At 43.7% G+C, this 22,026-nt stretch overlaps 1 protein-coding gene across 1 annotated transcript in view; it reads left to right on the top strand.

Annotated features, from left to right (window-relative positions):
* GALNT5 (polypeptide N-acetylgalactosaminyltransferase 5) overlaps positions 1–22,026 on the top strand; it is a 207,211-nt gene that overhangs the window by 95,536 nt on the left and 89,649 nt on the right. The window contains exon 2 of the mRNA XM_085645516.1: positions 6,608–6,774. Within this exon, the coding sequence (XP_085501642.1) occupies positions 6,608–6,774 (167 nt within the window). The remainder of the gene's footprint in view (positions 1–6,607; positions 6,775–22,026) is intronic.

Genomic DNA, 22,026 nt, shown 5'->3' with positions numbered 1-22,026 from the left:
TAGAACCGTTGGGGTCCAAGATAGGGGACATAACTGATCAGGAAAATCCACATTTCCACAAAACGGACTGTCTGTTTTGCCGTTTTGTTTATTTTCTGTTATGTGCTTTTATGGTAAATTCAACCGCAATAAAGCTATTTGAATGAATGAATGAATGAAAATGATCTTATCAAGCCTTGAAAGCAGATGCATAATCAATCAATCAATCACAGTATTTATAGAGCGTGCTACACACCCGCGAGGGTCTCAAGGCACTAAAGGGGGGTTGGGCTGCTGCTACTGCTCGAAGATTGGCAATACGTATTGATCATAGATGTGGTAAAAGAAATTAAAGACCCCAGCAATTTCACCATGCGATACCTAACTGTGACCTGGCACTTACTGACTGAACAGGAGTTAGTGTTTATTACCAACATAGCCTAAGCCAACTAATTACCTGCATGAGCCATCCAGGCTTTTGTCCATGAAGTTACCATGTGTTGAAATGATATATAATGGCACAAGACAACAATGGAAAAAGGCAATGGCAGACACAGTCACGCAGACTGAAGGAGGTGGCAGTGGACCACAGCTTAATTTGCAAACGAATGAGTGAAGGGGCACAAAGTGCAGCTGAGAAGCCCACTGCCAGGGCTATTAAATGTTGGCATGCTGAATACCAAAGCTGCATAGTCTTGATTTCACACCAGACCTTTTTAATATACTTCCAGACACTCCCTTACCCTGTATATCACTCCTGTCGGTCCATGAATTCTCCCTTTCTGACGGTTTTTCCATCTTTCTCTTCCTCCTTCTTTCCCATTTGTGTGTTTTTCCCTCTCTTCATCTCGGTCAATATCTAATGACAAAAAATAGGTGCTGGTGAATCATGTAAATAAGATATGTTTTTTTTCATATATTATGTGCATGCTGTTGCTTTGTTGGGATAAACGGTGGGGAGTTAATTAAATATAATTATTTTATTATTAGTTATTTACTATTTGTTTAATTGATAACTTATGTAAAATTTGTAATTATTATAATTATTAAGATATATTTAGGTGTGTATTGTTTAGTTTGTAGAGGTATAGGGCAGGAAGTTACTTAAGTTATAATAAATGTAAAAATAGTATATTTTTAAAAGTATATTATTCATTATATTATCTGTTAATTGTGTTATGTTTTTGATTGTAAATACCATTATATTTGTTGGTTGTTATGATTGTGAGAATATAGTGTGGTGATTTAGTTATGTTTATAATATTTGTTTTAATTTAAAATATTTATTAAAGATTGTAATAAATGTATGATTTTGTTAACTTTTTAATGTATAAATTATATTTATATTTCATGGTATTTAATGTATGTATTAAAAAAGTGTATTTGTTGAAGTGAACTACTCTCTCTCTACTGTTGCATAGACTGTATTGGGAATAGTTAATTTTACCCGCCTGCAATCCAACTCTTTCTCTACTGTTGCACAGATTGGAATGGAAATTGTACATTTTACCCCTCCTGAGTCCAATCCTTTCCCTACTTTTCACAGACTGGAGTGGGAAAAGTAAATTTTATTCCACCACAATCTAACACTTTATCTACTGTTGCACCGACTGGAGTGGGAATAGTAAATTATTACCCCTCCTTAGTCCAACCCTTTCACTAATTTTGCACAACTGGAGTGGGAATAGTTCATTTTACCCCTCAGCAATCCAATACTTTCCCTACTATTGCGCACCCCCTGGTGCATTGTAAATTGAGAGATTAAGTTCCCTTGAGTCCTGAGGGTCCCTGGGGGCCAACTAGCCCACCAGCTACCTTCAGTAAGCGCCACAGAGCTGCATTGCAGAGAGGTGTAAAAAGGGGCATTGCCTCTCAATACCTCTCTGCAGCAGCTCCCTGGTGCATACTGGAGGTACCTGGTGTTCTAGTTTGCCCCCAGGGACCCTCAGGATTGAAGGGGACTTGATACCCCAATTTACAATGTGCCAGGGGGTGGGTTTCCACACTTGCTATGTCAGGCCACGCCCCCTCCCTTCACCACTGTGCAACTTGCCCAAGGGTGCGTTTTACGTTGGAGGATTAATTCCCCTTGAGTCCTGATGGTCCCTGGGGGCCAACTAGCCCACCATGTACCTCCAGTAAGCGCCACAGAGCACATGGAGCACGTACGCATGCTCACACGGAGTACGTACGCATGCGTGCACCGTGCGCGCACCATGCGCGCACGGACAAAAACCCTTTAAAAAAAAAATGTTTAAAAGTGTTTAGAAGTTTATAGAAGATATTAACTATGCTGTTCAACTCTATCCAAATAAAAAAAAAAAACTGAGCCATTCCATATTACAGGATAAAGTTAATCTATAACTATATATATAGGTAGCTTATTGTAAAATAAATATTTAAAAAATATAAAAATACATTCATAAATTAGCATTTAAAAAACCTTGCAAATTCACCTAAAAAACCATAGGTTTCACACACGTTATAGTTAGGAATTAGCATTTAAAAAACCTTGCAAATTTACTGAAAAAACCATAGGTTTCACACATGTTATAGTTAGCTGGACATTTCACTCGTAAAAAACCAATGAAATTCCCCCGTTATAGTTAGTTCAGGTAACTAAAACTCGCGCGCCCGCAATCCACTGCTGATGACGTCACATATTACATCACTCATGACTTGTTCAGTGACATCACTCATGACATCACTCATGACATCTCAAATGACATCACTGATGACATCACTGATGACGTCATCCATGTGAGAACTCTGATGTGATTTGGCTGGGCGGCCAATGCAGCGGCCATGTTGGAAGAGGGAACTTAGTCCACGTGTGTAATCTCTAAGTGGAGTTCTGTGGTCACTATCGGGCAAAACAAGAAAAGTTCAGCAAAGAATACACACCAAAATGCCTATCCTCTACCATTGGTCATGAACAGAAAGCAAGTTATCTCGTACTGGGATCCTTAATAGGTAAATAGATGTCTATATAACATATTGTCTCACTCAGCGGCCATCTTAGGAGTGATAAAAGTGTTGGTATTAAAGGGGATGACTACCAGGAGTGATGTCTGTCACCTTCTCTAAATGACACTGTTAGGTGGATGAAAATAATTAAACGCCATGTGATGAGGGCTAATCAGGAAACCCAGTGTTCTCCTTATCATAATTCCATACTGTAAATTGGAAAAAGCCCCTAAGAAAGAGTGTTCAGTTAGCTAGGGGCACAGTAGATGTTGTGTTTAGCTTGCATTCAACCTCGAATGTTAGAAAAGGGTTATGCACAGACAGCATTCTGCACAGTGATAAAAGGTTAAGTATTCAGTTTGTGCCATGGGATTTCATCGTTCAAGCCTGTACTGTGGGTGGAAAGGTGGAAAATCCAGCGCTGCTCCATTTCAAAGAGTTTTTTCTTGTTCCAAGATGCATTGCTTTCAAGCACAATCCAGCCCATGTCCTCAGCAGTGTGGTGACAATCGATGAAATGGCACTCATTTTGGTGGGGTTTCTTTGACAACGGATGTTGCTCCGGTGTTCAATAATACGGGTCTTGACTGCTCGAGTGGTCATGCCGATGTACCTCAATGAGCACAACATTCAATCACGTAAATGTAATTTTTGGTATTGCAATTAGTATGTGTACTTTGGGTCCGGACCTGGTTTGTTGAGGATTACTTCTTTTGAGTGATTAGCCAGGTGACACACTTCGCATTGGCCACAGGAATAGTGCCCTTGAACCGGAGTCGAATTCCAGAGTGGTTGTTGTTCTGGTTGTTGCTTGGTTGATGGGCGGTTGTGGACCAACAGATCACGCAGGTTGCTTGTGCGTTTAAAGGCAAAGTGAGGCATCAGGATGTTCAGGTTGCCAGATTCAATGATTTACCAGTGTTTCCTTATCACCTTCTGTACCCTTTTGGAGTTGGGTGTGTATGCCGTTATGCAGGTGATTATATCTTCCTCCTCTTACTGCCTTGGTTCCAGCAGTTCCTCTCTGTTGTTGTTTAGAGCCCTCTTACGGGATTTATTTATAACAGATGCAGGGTAATTTTGGACATCTACGTTCTTACTCAGTAAAGTAGCTTTTTTGTGGAAGTTGGAAATGGAGTTGCAATTTCTGCTCAAACCTAAGAACTGACCGAAAGGAAGGTTTATCTGAAGTGCCTTGGGATGATGACTGTCGTAGCGCAGTAAGTTGTTGCAATCTGTGGGCTTCCTGAAGGTATTGGTCGACAGCTGGCCATTCCTCAGTGTAATGCTGAGGTCCAAGAAGTGGATCTCTGTAGAAGAAACTGTGTGTGTGAACGTTAAAAACAGGTTCAGTGAATTAATCCATTCATAGAAGGAGTTGCAGGTTTCTTCATCTCCCTTCCAGAGGATGATGATGTTGTCTATGTAGCGACGGCATGTCAACAATGTTAGCAGAGTATGGGTTGTTATTAAGCCTGGGCAAAGCACTATGCTACGCTCGCATAGTTTGCAAAGTTTGCGCTACTTCGCACTACGCAAATTGCACGTAGCACAGTGAAAACACGCATAGCATAGCGTTGCGTAGTGCAGCTGTCATTTTTTGCTTGCTCGCGATTCTCAACGTCAAGTTGGCGACCGCGAGCAAGCAAAATGGCATCCCGGCGAGACTTTTTCCTTGTTTGTGATCAGCAACATCAAGTTGGCGATCGCGAGCATGGAAAATAAACCTCCCGGCGAGATTCTCAACGCCGGGGAGGTCAGGTTTCTCATTGCGAGTGGTCACTTATGCTCGCGACCGCTCGCGATGAGAAACTTAACAGTCCGCGTTGAGAAAGCTGCCGCTCGAGTAAAAATCTACTCGAGCAGCAGAAAACTACAGCTCGCACTGTGCAAGATGCCGTTTTCAATGATTGCACAGTGCCGGATGCTTGTCCGCACTGTGCAATAATTGAAAACAGCATCTTGCACAGTGCGAACAGGGTACTACGCAGTTCGCGAAGTGCTACGCGTAGCTCGCGTAGTGCGAAGTGCACTTTGCATAGCTACGCGTAGCGCTACTTCGCGAACTACGCCCAGGGTTAGTTGTTATTATGGATATTGGTGCATTCAAATTAAGCCATGTACAGGCATGCCAAGCTAGGGACAAATGTACTCTACATCGAGGTTTCTTGGATCTTGTGGTACATGATGTTCTGAAACAAGAAGTTCTCTTGCACCGCTATAGTGGCACAATCCATGATGAAGCTTATTGGAATTTGTAAGGTCCAATTCTCAGCTGACAGACAAGACTCCACAACAGTCAGCATTGCTCCTTGGGGGATGTAGGCATACAATGCCTCCACGTCTAAGCTAATCTCGTCACTTCTCTCGATCTTGGCGTTCATATTTAGACCATCTCTTGTGTCTTGAAGGTATGAAGGTATTTTCTCCACGAGAGGTTGCAGGAAGTGATCAAATTTACTTAGAGGTTCCAGGAGGGAACCTATGCCTGAGACAATTGGGTGACCTGGGGGCAGGAGGATCCCCTTGTGAATTTTAGGCACATGCACTTTAGCACTGGTCAGCAGTGGTAAAAGGCTCAGAGTCCTAAGGCAAACAAAAAGAAGCATCAAAAATAGGAGGTAAGCAGGCAAAAGGTTTGGGTGAAGACCACCCTAAGGATGCAGGTCTAAACCCTTCACAACAGGGTCTATCTCTCATTTGATATGAAGGTAGTTTGTGAGCCGGCTAAGCCACGTCTTTCAGTGCGTTGTGTCTGATACAGGATCTATGAGCTGACTAAACAGCGGATGGGGTGTCCTCAAGGTGAATGGGTGCCCCTGCTGCATGTGTGGGAGATGGCTGGGGCACAGCTCCGTTGATAGGCATGGCTGCATCGTGTCCAGGCTGGGGGGTTCTTGAGACATGGTTAACTCTCAGAGTTTGTGCTACAACAGGTCCTCCGTCTTTTCAAATCTGTGCTCAGCAGTGCTCTGAGACCTGGGGTGCTCTCCTCTCCTTGTTGAGCACCATGAGTGGAAATGCAGGCTGTGGTAGGAGCAACTGGAGTGGGTGCATGCATTTTCTTTTTGATACACATGGTGGGGCTGCTTCTCTTTGGCAGCTTTTCTTCTCGCTACACAGCAAGCCAATCGGGAGGTAGATGGGTGAAGGGAACCGCGGTGGATAAGTCACGTGGACTGAAGTCCTTAGTGGAGGCCCACAGAGGAGTTATCGTCCATGTGAGGTGGCAGCACAGCTGGGGTTCAAGCAGGTATCACAAATTAGGAGCAGCATGAGCAGCGCTGCATGGCATCCTTATTGCCAGTGTGGTACTGGTAGGCTGGTGAGGGTGACAGGCTGCAGCACTAGGCACGGTACAGGCACAAAAAGCAAGGACACTTTCAGTGACTTTCTGGACTTTCTCCCCCCCCCGAGCAGCAGGACATTCACTTATTTTTACCGGAGACCGCATCTGGCCTCATAGTGAGTGCTACATCTTCAGTGGCTGAAGTTTCGTGGGAAACACTAGACCAGTACGTATGACGTATGTCATTAAAAGTAAGTAATTGAATTTCGCATACAGTAACTGATTAAGTTGTGGACAATTGCAACAACAGATATCATTTTGAGAAGAATTACATTATTTGAAATAAAAACATGTTTTATTTTAATATTTCAGGTGTTCTGAACAACTTGTTCATAACGACCTTCCAACGACCAGCATTATAATGTGCTTTGTGGATGAAGTTTGGTCTACACTTTTGAGATCCGTCATGAGTGTACTCAATCGTTCTCCTCCCCACCTAATCAAAGAGGTTATCCTAGTGGATGATTTCAGCACCAAGGGTATGTATGTCGTTTGTGTTTGTTAAAAACCCTAATGTTGTTCTTTGGCTGCTATTCCCATCCGTTCAAACAAGGGAACGTTTTTATTCCCTTTATTTTCTTTATTAATTTGCAATATTCCCAACAAATAACAGATGATTGAGTACACAAGTTTCTTATTTCAATTGGAAGCATGCATTATTTTACCATCTACACCGTTACTTGTATTTTTAGAATATTTGTAAAGAATTATTTATTTTTCTCAACCCCGATTTTGTATTTTATTTCACTAGAATTGTAAACGAATTAGCCTTTTCCATCTGATGGACGCAATAAGATAGCACTGATGGAATATTTGCTTACCAACTTTGTGGTAGACCATTTTTTATTAAATACTTAGCTCAATACAACTTAGAGGAATTAATTTATCTACCCCCTGTTCATCACCACTCAGATGTTCTCCTGCCTAACTGTAATTAGTTATTTTTGTCAGTTTCCCTGGCTTTCGCTTTCATAATCTTAGTACTGCAAATTCAAAGTAATGTGGGGGCATTAGAAGCCATGCATTTAGACACTATCCACTGTGTAAAAAGTATGGTGATATATGTGCCTCCTCTAACACCTTCATGTCATCCCTGCTCTCGTGCAAAATATCTGAGACCATGGTCCTTAGTCGCAGAAAAATGTAAATCAGACAGGAGATTCATAGCTAATGCCCAAGACAAGCCTCAATACAGTTTTAATCCACTTATCACTATGCCTTATCTATGGCAACTATGCCACTATGCCAACTATCATTTCCCTCTCCCCTGCTTCGGTGTAATATGCATGCCTCTGCTTGTAATCATCCCCACAGTGTTCTGTAGCCCTGCATGTGGGGCACATATTCCTATTGGAATGTTAAAGACCTCCATGGCCTTCGCAGTGATGTTTGCACTTCAGAAACACTCACAATAAAAACAAAAATACAATAAATGCGTCTGTGGGGAAAGGGTAAGATGCGGCGCACAGCTGAGTCTGAACAGTGGAACCTACAACAAACGTCCACAAATAAACTACTGTACAAATAGCTCAGTGATCGGATTATTCCCAGTACAAGAAATTTTGAAACACCACCAATAATATATTTTTTTCTACAGCAAGTAATGGCTGTGGTGATGATAAGGCCGGATTCTTGCCTACCTGGTTATCTCCAAGAATCCACACAGGTCGCCAGGATCTTTTTATCTGCCAGATAGCGTGGAGGGGATGAACACAATTATCAAAATATATCTACCATAATTAGACTTCATTTGGAAAGGACCACTGACTCTGAATCTAAAATTTGTAAGATTTTATTACAATCAAAAACAACTGAACATACAAAAACCTCAGTACCAGTTGCAAAAGGTAAATAGGCATTAAAACAAAATCAAGCCTACGCAGGATTCGCATCCGACTCAGAACGAAAAGAATTACAGATTCCAAAATCATCAAAAAGGCTATAGTTAATCCGATGTCTAAATTCGGAATCATTAGTCAAAAAGAAGGCATAAATCTATCCCTACTCTACCTCTAAGGTGACATCCCTACTTAGCATTCCCGTCCCAGGCAAGAGAATCAAGAAAAAGGTGTCAGAAGTGAAGATTTCCTAAGAAGTACATTCACTTAGTTAGAGCTCGATCTAAGATGCTCCTTCTAGCTTCCCATCTAAGCCTCATCTGCTCCACCCACGGGGCACTGTCCCTAATACAAAACCCCAAATTCGTAGAACACGCCCTTCGACACACCTCTTCGGCCAGGTCTTCTCTCTGTACTTTTCCATCAAAATCGTCTATTGTCCAACGTCCGTTAGCTTGACCTTGGGTCCCAGGCACCTTCCTCGCTAGGAGTAACTTCTTCACATTCCAAGGCACTCCCCTGTTGGCTTCTCACAGTATCCTCACTCCTAAAACAAAGGCTTATTCTCACTAACGAGCTAAATGTCCTTGCACCTGCAACAGAAACATGGGAACGAAAAACCATTTTGTCTCTTTAAGAGTTCACATTTCCCGGCACCCAAAGCCTTTACCAAGGGAATCATTTTTCGGCCTACAACATTAGCTAACATAAGAAAATGAACAGGCCTTCTCTTCTAACGTATATGTGATCAGGCCTCTGCAAAAATAAACAAACCATTAAATCACACTCTAAGCATTAGTTCATTACTCTCATATGTGTAAACAAGCAATCTACACGTGCAACTTTAACATGGCACACGTTTAACCTAATGCATTACATTGCACGAAACTAATCATTATACACTTTATTGAATACATTCACAATAATCTGCAGCTTTACTCTTCACGAAAAGCATTGTTACATTTTAATCAACGCTATGTTAAACAATTACAGCAAATGCATTTCTATGGCACTTCTAAACATACATCGATTAGTATGCGTGTGCTGACTAACGGTGAATATAGTGCACCCCTACAAATTTCAGAATCTTTTTTTGCAAAATTCTCAAAACTCAGTTCAACAGAAATGTATAAGAGTCTCTTTCCTCTCCGAGTATTGCTTGTCAAACCAATTCAAGCAACGCCTTGAAGCTGAAAATTCCCTTCTAATACCAGTTCCTTATTTACACAGTCCACGAAAAGACTTCCTTAACCCTTCTCCTTTATCTTGATGGAAAGTCCCTAATTTTATTCTTCTTCCACTAGGGCCTAGGTTATCTTCTTTCGGACTTATATACAACAAAAGAGTTCACCTTCAGTCCAGAACAGTATTCGCTCCCAAAAGCTCTAAGACGCCTTGCAAAATTTCAAGACGAAGTATCACCAGCTTGATGTGATGGTACAACATCAAAATCCGGAAAAACCAGCGTTTCCAGAATCAACTCACGAACTTTGCTCAGAAGCAGTGGATTCAGAATATTGAGGGTCAGTATTCCTTCGATTTCCAATCCTGGAACTCTCAGCAACAATTCTATTTTCAAGTTCGGAGGATTGTTGACCAGTGTCAAGGACCTCAGCCTCCCCGTACTTGGTATGCCTGGCATCAGTCACAGCGTATGTCCACTCTGGTGAGGCGTACCTTTGACACGGCACTCTTGCTCTCCTTTACCTTCTCAGATTAACTTGTACTTGCTCTTCGTCACTCTGCTCGGATTCAGATGTTTCAGAAACTGGGGCAAGGTCTCTTCCAGGTGCCAATCTCAAGTTTACCCGTCTCTGATTCATGGGCCAAACTCTTTCTGCTTCTGTGGCACTTCTGCTCTCCCTTCTAGTACCCTGTGCACTACTTCCTACTTCAGCAGAATTTGACTCTACTCCACCCACAGCAACACTTTCTCTGTCTGAGCCAAATTCGGGGCTTTGACTTGCACATCCCCTTTCAGCTCGATCTCGTGCACAACCAACTGCATCAGGAACCCTTACAGCTTGGCTTGCCCTCTCAGATGGCTCTGCCACCTCAGCTGGATTTTCATTCACGAGAGTGGCTGTATCTTCCAAGGGTGCTGGAACTCTGCGGGTATGGGAGGCATGCACCCAGTTCAGCAGTCCCCCACACTTCACTGCCGTGTTCGTGACCAGTATTACTTGGTACGGACCACGCCAACGAGCATCCAGGCAACTCTTCCTCATGTGTTTATGCACAAGCACCCAATCCCCTGGGCACAAGTCGTGGCACAGGTCACTTGCGGCTGGAACAGCTGCTGCTTGCACCTGCTGAGACACAGAACGGATTACGTCAGCCAGGCCTTTACAGTAGTCGAGAATCAAGTCATCAGTGATGTTAATCAAAGCAGTGGCAGATATCGCTGGCAATTGCATCGCTCTCCCCATGAGTATCTCGTGGGGCGACAACCCAGTCCTCCTATCGGGAACACTACGGAGGCTCATGAGAACTAAGGGTAGTGCGTCAGGCCATTTCAGAGATGTTGAAGAACACACTTTCGCCATCCGTGCTGTCAAAGTCCCATTAACTTGTTTCACAATCCCAGAAGCCTCTGGTCGGTAACTGCAATGCAACCTTTGATCCACATTTAAGGCCGCACAAAGCAATTTCATGATCTCACTATGGAAGTGTGTCCCTCTATCTTACTCCAAAGAGGTCGGAAAACCGAACCTCGGTATGAGCTCTCTCAGTAGCAGCTTAGCTACAGTGACTGTGTCACATCTACGTGTCGGGTAAGCCTCCACCCATCTTGAAAAAACACATACCACAACTAAGATGTACCTCAACCCATTGCACTTTGGCATCTCAATGAAATCCAACTGCATCCTATTGAAAGGCCCTCCTGACCTCCCAATGTGGCTCAAAGTCACAGCAGTTCTCTTTCCTGCATTCATCTGCTGACATGTAACACACCTCTGGCACAGCCTCGGCTACTGCATGAAACTTCGGATTGTACCATGTCTGTCAAAACACTCGCATCATCGCATCTCTTCCAAGATGTACTGCACCATGTATCAATCGTGCCATTGGGTTCAACAGGCACTCAGGCAACACAGCTAGTCCATCATTCAAAATCCAAACATCCACATCTCCCTTCTCACATCTAGCTGGTATCCAGCTATCTCGCTCTTGATCAGAAACTTCATCTTGCAACCATTTTAACTCCTCCCATGTATCAGCCATGGCTAACATCACGCTGAGATCGGTTCCTTCTTGGCTTTTCCCTACATGCCCTTCAGTAAATATGTATCCTTGTTCTGCACAAAACCGGGCAACTTCATCCGCGTAGCTGTTTCCCAGCGACACAAAATCATTCCCCTTGCTGTGCGCAGAACATTTGACAACTGCGATTTCCTCTGGACATTGCAATGCTTCTAACAACTGTCTCACATATTCCCCATTTCTGATAGGTGAACCAGAAGACGTCATGAACCCTCTCTGTGACCATAACTGTCCAAAGTCATGAACGACACCAAACCCGTACTGACTATCGGTATAAATCGTTAGCCGAATCTTGTCAGCAGCCAAACAGGCACGGGTCAAGGCAATGGGTTCAGCCACTTGTGTGGAGTGTACTCCCTCTAAACAAGCAGCTTCAACCACCCCAGTGATGGTACATACAGCAAACGCTGCTCTCAGTCGACCAGAACTGTCTCTTAGACATGAACCGTCCACAAAGAAGGTTTCATCAGGGTCAAGGAGCGGTTCATCAACAATGTCTGGTCTCGGTTTGGTGCACAGTTCAGTCACATCGAGACAATCATGGTCCTCACAATCTTCATCGTCCACATTTGGGATAATCAACAATGTGGCAGGATTTAAAACAGAACACCTCTTCAGTGTTACATTCTCTGCAGCAAGGATGACTTGCTCATAACGCGTCAACCTGTTGTTCGTGAGGTGCTGTGTTTTAGTCCTTGTCATTAACAATTCAACAGAATGTGGTACCTAGACTGTAAGCGGATGACCCCTTACAATGTTCTCGCATCTTTCAATACTGACACCTGTTGCAGCAACGGATTTGAGACATCTGGGCAACGCAGAAGCTACTGGATCTAAAGTAGCTGAAAAGTAGGCAACTGGTCTACGGACACCTCCATGAGTCAAAACTGCCAATGCGCAACCTTCCCTTTCGCAGCAGAATAGGGCAAATGCCTTATTATAATCAGGCATCCCCAAAGCTGGAGCACAACACAAGGCTTCTCTCAGCCTCAAAAATAATCTCAAACAGTCTTCGTCCCATGGTACCGGATCACTCACATCTTTGCGCGTCAGCAGCTGTAAAGGCTTCGCTTCGAAGGAGAAGTTTGGGATCCATTGGAGACAATAGCCGACCATCCCCAAGAACATTCTGACTTCTCTCTGAGTGGTAGGCACAGGCATATTCATAATGGCCTCAATGCGATCTGGTGACACCTTTCTCTTGCCTTTCTCAATTCTGTGACCCAAATACTGCACTTCACTCAGGCAGTACTGCAATGTGCTCGGAGACACCTTGTGCCCATTCTCTGCCAGATAGTTCAGCAAGGCAATGGTATCGATCCTGCAAGCTTCTTCAGTTTCTGACGCAACGAGCAGATCATCAATGTATTGCACCAAAACAGAATTCTGCGGCAACACAAGACCTTCAAGATTCTTCTTCAAGATCTGATTGAAGATAGACGGGCTCTCCGTATAACCTTGTGGGATATGACACCACGTTAACACACGATTATCCAGACGGAAAGCAAAAAGGAATTGGCTCTCCTCATGCAGAGGAATGGAAAAGAATGCTTGGCACAAATCAATCACTGTGAACCATTCAGCTTCACATGGAATCTGAAACAGGATCACAGACGGATTCGGTACCACTGGACAACATGGAACGACTATCTCATTAATTTTTTGCAGGTCTTGTACGATCCTGAACTTCCCACTTGGTTTCTGTAATCCCATGATAGGTGAGTTACATGGGCTACCCATGATCTCCTTTAGGATTCCCTGCTTGATCATAGACTCAATTACAGGCTTGATCCCTGCAATCGTTTCAGGTGACAGATTATACTGGGGCGTCCTAGGAAATTCTACATTCGGCTTGACCTGAATTTTCACTGGGTCTACACCTTTGACCAATCCGATCTCTTCTCCACTAAGATCCCACACATCAATTGACATGGAGTCTCTCAAATCAAGTGGAAGTTGCTCCACTGTCAACGCTGGATACATTTCTATGCACACCCGCTGATTTGCAACCTTAAAGGTCGCATCATCATCCCTCGTCTGTACTTCCACGCCCTTCGGGGTACAATAGATAGTGCAATTCAGTTTGCACAACAGGTCTATACCTAACAGGCAAACTGGACTTGAGTCGCACACCACAAACTGGTGCCGATCTCTGAAATTCCCTATCTTCACTGGAATTGGCTCTGTCAATGGGCTAGTCAATTTCTTATTCGCCACACCAACAACTTGGATTGATTGTCCCAAGAGGGGTAGGTCAGGGACTACTGCAGATCGTACAGTAGACCGGGTAGCACCAGTATCAACCAAAAAGGTTGTAGGGTGACCATCAATATCGGCTTCCACAAATGGTCCCCTCTGATCTACTTCTAAGACTGCTCCAAGTGCACAGTCCTCTTCCCCTCTCAAGCACGGGTGTGCCAACGGATCTGGGCCAAATTCCTCATTCCCCTCAAACATGGGTAAGTTTGGACTCCCTGTTGCATATTCTGTATCTTAGTTGGTTGAGGAACCTGCACCTGCGGAACACCAGGCCCCCCTTTGACCATCTTAGGTCGAGTCTCTGTAGGGACCATGTCCGCCACAGGAACCTGAACTATCTCTCCTTCTTGCTGCATCTGATTCAACGGGTTCAAAGAACACTCGCGTTTCCAGTGTCCAACCTGGTGACAAAGATGACATGCCGTGGTCTTTTTCAATGTCGCCACATCCATCCCCGTCTTAGGATCAATGGATTTCGGTCTTCCCTGACCTTGGACATTCTGATTTCCTACTTGATTATTTCCCTGTTTTATTCCTAGCGTCCCTTCATTAGGCTGTCCCTGAGCTGTTTGCATCTGTACAAGCATCAATTTATCTTTCAACTTCCTGTGCTTTGATTCTATCTCATCACTACAGTACCTGGCATACCGTAAAATCTCATCCACAGGCTTATTCTGCCAACAAATCAAATGCTGTTGTATCATGAGACTAACTTCTGGCCTCAATCCCAACACAAACTTCGAAACGAACTGTCCCATATCCTTTGTGTCAAGCACATCTAATCCACTGTACTGCTTAAAAGCCTGGAAAAGTCTCTCATAAAACTCATGCACCGTCTCTTTTGGCTCTTGCACTGTCCGATCTATCTTCACCCAATCAATATCCTGAGGTGAGTTTTTCGACTTCAACCATGTGATCACCTGTTCGAACTTTTTCATCACCATGGGCGACGGACCATTCGAAACTGGGTCTCTATCAGGTTCTGAGGTTGGCCTTTCAACAGTGATTTTACATGCCGACCATAAGTCACTCGGAACCACAATGACAAACAATGTGTTCAAATCAACCCACAACACCTTCGAGATTTTGACAAAGCGATCAACCTGCTTGTACCATTCCACAGGCTACTCCCTTAACCGGGGAAAATCATTTGTAAAGGCAGCCAAGTCACCTCTACTCCTAGGTACATGCACATATCCTCCATTCTGTACCTCTCGCAAAGGGTAATTCCCTACCTCCATCATCCCCCCCACCTGGAGGTGGTGTCTCTCCTATTGTTCTCCTAGAGCTTTTCTTCTTGGACCACCTTTCTTCCCACTTATCAAGCATGATCCATGCACGCATTGCTATAATCAAATCCTTGATATGGGTCCTCAAACCTATGACCCTTTTCTCTTACAATTCTTGATCGCTATACTGCAATCTATGACTTCCTTGTAATGATTTCGTTTTAGACAAATCCACATAATACTTTTTGGACAATTCAGACAGCTTCTCATGTGCAGTTTGTGCTTTGCGAGTCACATCCTTTGCTACAAAGAGTAACTCATCTTGTTCATACATGTATGTCCTCTCAAGAGGCAAGTTTCCACTTATTATCTCATCTACTTCTGCCTTCAACCTTACAACATCTAGCATTCTCCCTTTCAGGGCTCCCTTCAGTACTTCTTGACAAGCTGCACCATCTCTTTCATCAGAATCGCACTCCCGTTCCTGAGATCTACTCTCTTCTGACATACTCATAGGAACTGAACGGTTCACTATTGTGCCTTGTTCGCTTTCTGCTGATCTCACACTCTGATTCTGATCTCTCACTGGTGGTGCCGACATCCGCAAGTCTGATCTTGACTCGACCAAAGACTTCGGCCTCACTGGTCTCGACTCTCCCTGTTCCCTAGAGGAGTCTGCTGTAGCTGGCAATGGCGTACTCCATTCTATAGGCTTTGGAGTTTGCTCCATTCCACTCACAGAACTATTTCTTTCTATCACACTCCTCGCTCCTACAACTGACTGCACTGAACTTCCAACCTTCTCTTGATCTGGGTCATAAACAGAAACAATGGGTCCAATGGTAACCGGTACCTTCAAAGCATCCGGTAACCTCACACCTCTCCCAGCATCTGCGCTAGCTTCAGACGGATTTCTAGTACCCTCAGCTCCTGTCGAGATCTTCCCTTCTACTCTCACTTCTGACTGAGTCGGTACTCCGCTAGTCCCTTCTGCTTGAACCGACCTTCCTTCACAAAGATCGGGATTGTATGGAGGTGGTCTCTCGGACAACAACCTCTCCAATAGGCTATCATCTGTATCACTCTCTTCATCATCATCTGCACTCTTTATTTTTGAGCCATCAGTTTTTACCAATAAGGGATACAACCTGTCTCCTTCTATTGTTTGCACTCTCCACCTTTTCTCTTCTGCATCCCATTTTGCATTCTGAAATGCCTTAATCGACTTTTTCACCCTCTCCTGACTTCGATCTCTTTTCCTATCATGCGCTGCTCTAATCCATGCATGCAATGTTTCAAACTGGGTTGGTCTCGGCAACGGTCGTAATGCCGCCATCACAGATTATAACTGATACAACACTTCTAATCTGAATGAGCCATATCGCGGGAAAGCTAATTTTCCTTCACCCTGGGTCATTTTATGCCAATTTTCAAAGCCAAATTATAGTATGCAACCCCACATTATTTGCCATATAATGCGCTGGAGTATCCTCGGGAGGAGCCTCTTCTCCCCCATGAGTAACCACATGTTTATCACCTCTACATAATTCTCGGAAAACTTTAAAACATTTCATGATGAACAAATTTCAATCGCACACAAATTTCAATCTTCTACTTCCTGAAGTCAAACCCACCAATAACAGCGCGACTCACACCAACCGGCCTATTGCAGCGCGGCACCTTCTGACGTCACTCTTCCTCCACTCGCAGCAGTACCCCTCCTTCACAACTCATGTCTCACCCTTGCATTCGTCCCATTCATACGCTGAAATAACCGTTTGTCCCAAACAAGTTACTTCTCTGACTGTCCGCCCACAGTCTCTCGAAGTTTTCGACCTCAGCTGGCAACTGTCTGTCCACGTCTGGCCAAACAGCCACCTCTGATAGGTTACAAATACTCAATTCCACGTACAACAACCCACGACCAGCGTTGGTTACTCACGCACTCACACATTCGCTCCTTCTATCTCGGTCCAGGTGATCGATGACATCTCACGATCCCCTTTCGGTGGTCAACAAAATCTACACCACAATCGCTTAAGCTACTTGTCGAGCCTAAGACTTTCCCGTGCTGCGCGCGCTCACAGCCTGATCTCACAATCACTCAACACTCACTCCAACTCCGCAAGACATCACACAACAAATCAACACCGCAATCTACAAACATCTCACCCTATTCATACTCACTCCTCCTCGAACTGCTGCTTTCTGCCGCACCGCTACTCTCCATCAACCTCCATCAGCCGCCATCGTCCGCTGCTCGCCATCCAATGAGTCACCATCACTTGACTTCTATGGGCCTCAAGGATCTCTCATCCTAATCTAGATCTTCCCTCGCTATCGGAAATAACCATCCTACTCTGATACTGATAAGGCCGGATTCTTGCCAACCTGGTTATCTCCAAGAATCCACACAGGTCGCCAGGATCTTTTTATCTGCCAGATAGCGTGGAGGGGATGAACACAATTATCAAAATATATCTACCACAATTAGACTTCATTTGGAAAGGACCATTGACTCTGAATCTAAAATTTGTAAGATTTTATTACAATCAAAAACAACTGAACATACAAACACCTCAGTACCAGGTGCAAAAGGTAAATAGGCACTAAAACAAAGGCAAGCCTACGCAGGATTCTCATCCGACTCAGAACGAAAAGAATTACAGATTCCAAAATCATCAAAAAAGGCTACAGTTAATCCGATGTCTAAATTCGGAATCATTAGTCAAAAAGAAGGCATAAATCTATCCCTACTCTAGCTCTAAGGGGACATCCCTCCTTAGCATTCCCATCCCAGGCAAGAGAATCAAGAAAAAGGTGTCAGAAGTGAAGACTTCCTAAGAAGTACATTCACTTAGTTAGAGCTCGATCTAAGATGCTCCTTCTAGCTTCCCATCTAAGCCTCATCTGCTCCACCCACGGGGCACTGTCCCTAATACAAAACCCCAAATTCGTAGAACACGCCCTTCGACACACCTCTTCGGCCAGGTCTTCTCTCTGTACTTTTCCATCAAAATTGTCTATCGTCCAACATCCGTTAGCTTGACCTTGGGTCCCAGGCACCTTCCTCGCTAGGAGTAACTTCTTCACATTCCAAGGCACTCCCCTGTTGGCTTCTCACAGTATCCTAACTCCTAAAACAAAGGCTTATTCTCACTAACGAGCTAAATGTCCTTGCACCTGCAACAGAAACCTTATGGCGTTGGACAAGTTCTATGTTAAATTTATTGGCCGTAAATTACGCCCAATAAATTTAACATATAACTTGTCCAACGCCATAAGGCCCGTAGGTTAAGTAATCTTTGTTAATATGTGTAAGTCAAAATGAGAGGTAAAACTTTTATTTTAGCAACTGCAAATAGCCTGTAAAAGGGCAAACATTTGTGCAGACTAGTATAGAGGGAACATTGCCCAGTTAGTAGTGAAATTCAAACTAGACTGTTTCCTAGGTTCCCAGTGTGCCAACGTGTGAAAGGGTTCTCGTGAATGCTAAAGAGTCTTTCTTCCATGGCTTTTGACTTTAGAATTGTTTTGCATAGCAATTTCCACTCTGCTGTGCCCAGTGCTGAAAGCTGTTAAAAGCATCCTCTCTTTCTTTTAGTGCTGATCTTTAATAGTCCAATCCAAGGCCAAGTAAAACGTACAAAACGGTAGGAAGGATATAATTTAAAAAGGGGACTTTGAGACGGACTCATTGATTTTCAGGTATAATGTATCGTATTTTCTTCTAACTACATTTAAATCTAATATAATTAAATGGCCGTCTACTGCATGAAGAAAGATTTATATTAAGGATCAAAACAAAAACTGTGATTTTTGTTCGCTGTTCAGTCTTCCAAAATGCCTGTACCCAAAAGCAAATCACATGAGCTCAAAAAAGGTGACAGGCAAGAAAAAAATAATACTACAGGATAGGAAAAGTACAGTCAGATGTACAAAGGTAGGGTCGCAAGCGACATGTGTTTCTTAAACTGACTGCTGAGGGACCCCATATTTATTTAGTGATGTGATTGATGTATTTATCGCTCAGTTGCATCACAAAAAGCCCTTTCGCCACACAAATATTTTCCTGCCTCATTAATATATATGAAGCTGAAGTAATTCTGCAACTCCCTACGAATGGTTGCCAATGCAGGAATGGAGGTCTGTGAGAGACAGCAGACTTATTTCCGTGGATTTGCATCCACTGAAAGGCAATGTTTATTTTTAAAGGATGACTTGCAGGGCCGGACTGGCCTTAGCGGGCACATGTGTTTTCCCGGGGAGCCAGAGGAGTTGAAGGCCAGTTTTAAAGTGATGAGGGCCATTTTTGTTACTGGGGGCCGGTTTTGCACCAGTGCTGCAATATCAGCCCCCTATAACAAAAGCAGCAGCAGTGCTTCTCTCTAGACCATTGGGACAATTTTCAAAAGGGATGCTATTCCCTACAGGGAGGCAACATCAGACAAATGTTTTGTGACCACAATTGCAGTTGCAAACCATTCATAAATTCCAGTGAGATTTATTAGGAGCAGAGGGCTGCCCCTTCATGCCCCACTCCTACAGATTCACAGTCACACATGGCTTTTTGCTCTTGAGTAATTCACTTCCACTGTCTTCTTTCTACATTGCGACTTACTTTTTATAGTTGTAATGCCTGTTATTTTACAATTCTTAGAATTTCTGACTGCACAAATGCTTAGTACATCAGTCTCACATTTGAAGCATAAATAGTGTTACCGCTTATCTGACACAGGTCCAAATGTAGGGCCTTATCACAAAATGAACATGGAAAGTGTTTTTTAAGGCATTAGGGCCCAGTCACAAACACTGCTTCAGCGGCTAGCAGTTTTGCATTAGTGCTGAGCAATTTGGCATTGGTGACTGACCATTATACACGAGTGCCGAGGCACACATAAACTGTAATGAACCAGAAAAGCTGGTTTCCACAATTTGTATGAACGTATCAAAATTGGAGTCCATTAGTCGCTTCAAAATTTTGCTTGCATGTTTCTTTATTATATCTTCTTTCAAAATCCAGATATGTGCACAAAACAGCCGACACGTGTTTCGTCCAAAAGGACTTTTTCAAGGCTAACACATGTAGATAAGTCCATTGATTATGTCCATATTTCGTCAAGCATATAAAAGGACAGTATAGGCCAGCCGGGTGTTGTAAACTCCTTAATGTGTATTGGTAGCAGAGCTCCCCGAATCATGTGCCTTGCATAACTGTAAACGCCTTTGTCAGGTCATGTTAAACCTTAACTCTGAGTTCTCGTCTTGCCTCCGAACGAAGAGGTTTTCTCTGCTACCAATACACATTAAGGAGTTTACAACACCCGGCTGGCCCATGCTGTCCTTTTATATGCTTGACGAATTATGGACATAATTAATGGACATATCTACATGTGTTAGTCTTGAAAAAGTCCTTTTGGACGAAACACGTGTCGGCTGTTTTGTGCACATATCTGGATTTTGAAAGAAGATATAATAAAGAAACATGCAAGCAAAATTTTGAAGCGACTAATGGACTCCAATTTTGATACGTTCATACAAATTGTGGAAACCAGCTTTTCTGGTTCATTACAGTTTATGTGTGCCTCGGCAAATGTGTTAAAAGTTTGTGGATTCCAGAGGGCCTTTTTGTCTCTTTTGGAGTTTGGTTTATCCTCCAAAGGAAGAGGAGGAATTGTTGTTTGATAGCACCTCAGATACTAATTCAATGTGAATCATTAAATTGAACATACGATATAGTGGATGTGCATATAATGCTCTGGCAAGCTTCTGCTTGCTTTTTTGTGTGAAAGACCATTATGCACGAGTATTAAATCAGTATTTGCTTTGACCATCTGATATATAATCCTATCTTGTGCTGGTCAGTCAGTGCAAAAATGTGTGCGCATGTCAGCAGTGCAAATGGCACCAAACAAGTACAATTATTAATTATATCCTTTGGAGTCACGTGACTGCAGATAGCTGGCACAAAGTCTGGATTTCACCAACCCATGTTCAATGCTGCAGTCGACTATTTTTTATTCTGGTGCTTCAGCTGTCTTTTCAGAGACTAGCTTCATAGGAGGCTTCCAAAGCAATCTACATTCCCATCAAGAGTCTGAAAAACAAAGACCATGAATAAAATGTCCCTTGGCTGGCTGGCCGCTCACAATAATCCTGTATGCAAAGTTGTTTCTAGTTCACAGAGAATCAGGTAGGCAGGTTAGAGGACACGGGTGAAAGGGCCAGGGCCAGCCACTGTGAAGCAGTGTATGCCCCTCATGCAGGGCGAGCCAACAATCAGGACCTCCTGCGAGGCCGGGGAAGGCATGATGTGGGTATAAGTGTCACCAGTAGGAGTAGTGCCAACCACAGAGACAGATGCATGGTCGCCATCTTGGGAGCACGACAATCTAATATTTGCCCTTACTTTCTTTCATTATGCGGAAGAGAATACTCCAAGAAAAAATGCCACTATAATAAAAACTGAGAATCCAGACTGGTGCACAGCTGCTGGTGAGCTGCTCACCCTGGCATTCAAGCATCTCACTCCAGGGTGGCCTCGTTCTAGTAACTCCAGAGCTCACTGAGGCCCAAGTTAACTGCTGCCAGCCATCCTTTCCGCTGGGCATGCCACCACTCAGTCCGGACCCATCCCTGAGTCCTCACTTCAGAAATCCTGTCATCACGTGCCAGTGGGGTACCCAAGGGTGATGCTGCTTAAATGCCTCGATGTTCTTGCTCGTGGTGCGCACCAGGGAGCTCTTGAGAGAGGCCCTAATCAGGAGCTCACCAGTTGGAGGCCTTGCTCGTCTGGATGCAGGCCACGCCCCCCACTCAATAATTCTTAATAAGTTCGTATTTGGACATCATTCAATAACTCTAGCTGCATGCTTAGATTGGCCCTACTTCTAAGTAATCCGTCGAGCCTATTTATATTTTCACAATCCTCAGTACACGTTCAGATTTCCACTGTAACTCATTCTTTACAGTGGAAATCTGTAATGAATGAGTGTCAGGATAGAAGACCTGGCTGCATGGGCACATTTGTACTATCACTCATAAATCCAAGCACATGTTCAGATTTGGCCCACCAGATAAGAAAGAGCCTAGGCAAGTGTCAATGGTTACATATGTGCAGGCAAATCAACATAATTTGACC

This window comes from Triturus cristatus, chromosome 3_1, assembly GCF_964204655.1.
Source record: "Triturus cristatus chromosome 3_1, aTriCri1.1, whole genome shotgun sequence".
Lineage (NCBI taxonomy): Eukaryota > Metazoa > Chordata > Amphibia > Caudata > Salamandridae > Triturus > Triturus cristatus.
The sequence above is the reverse complement of the archived record's forward strand: the minus strand, read 5'-3'. Positions and strand labels throughout refer to the sequence as shown.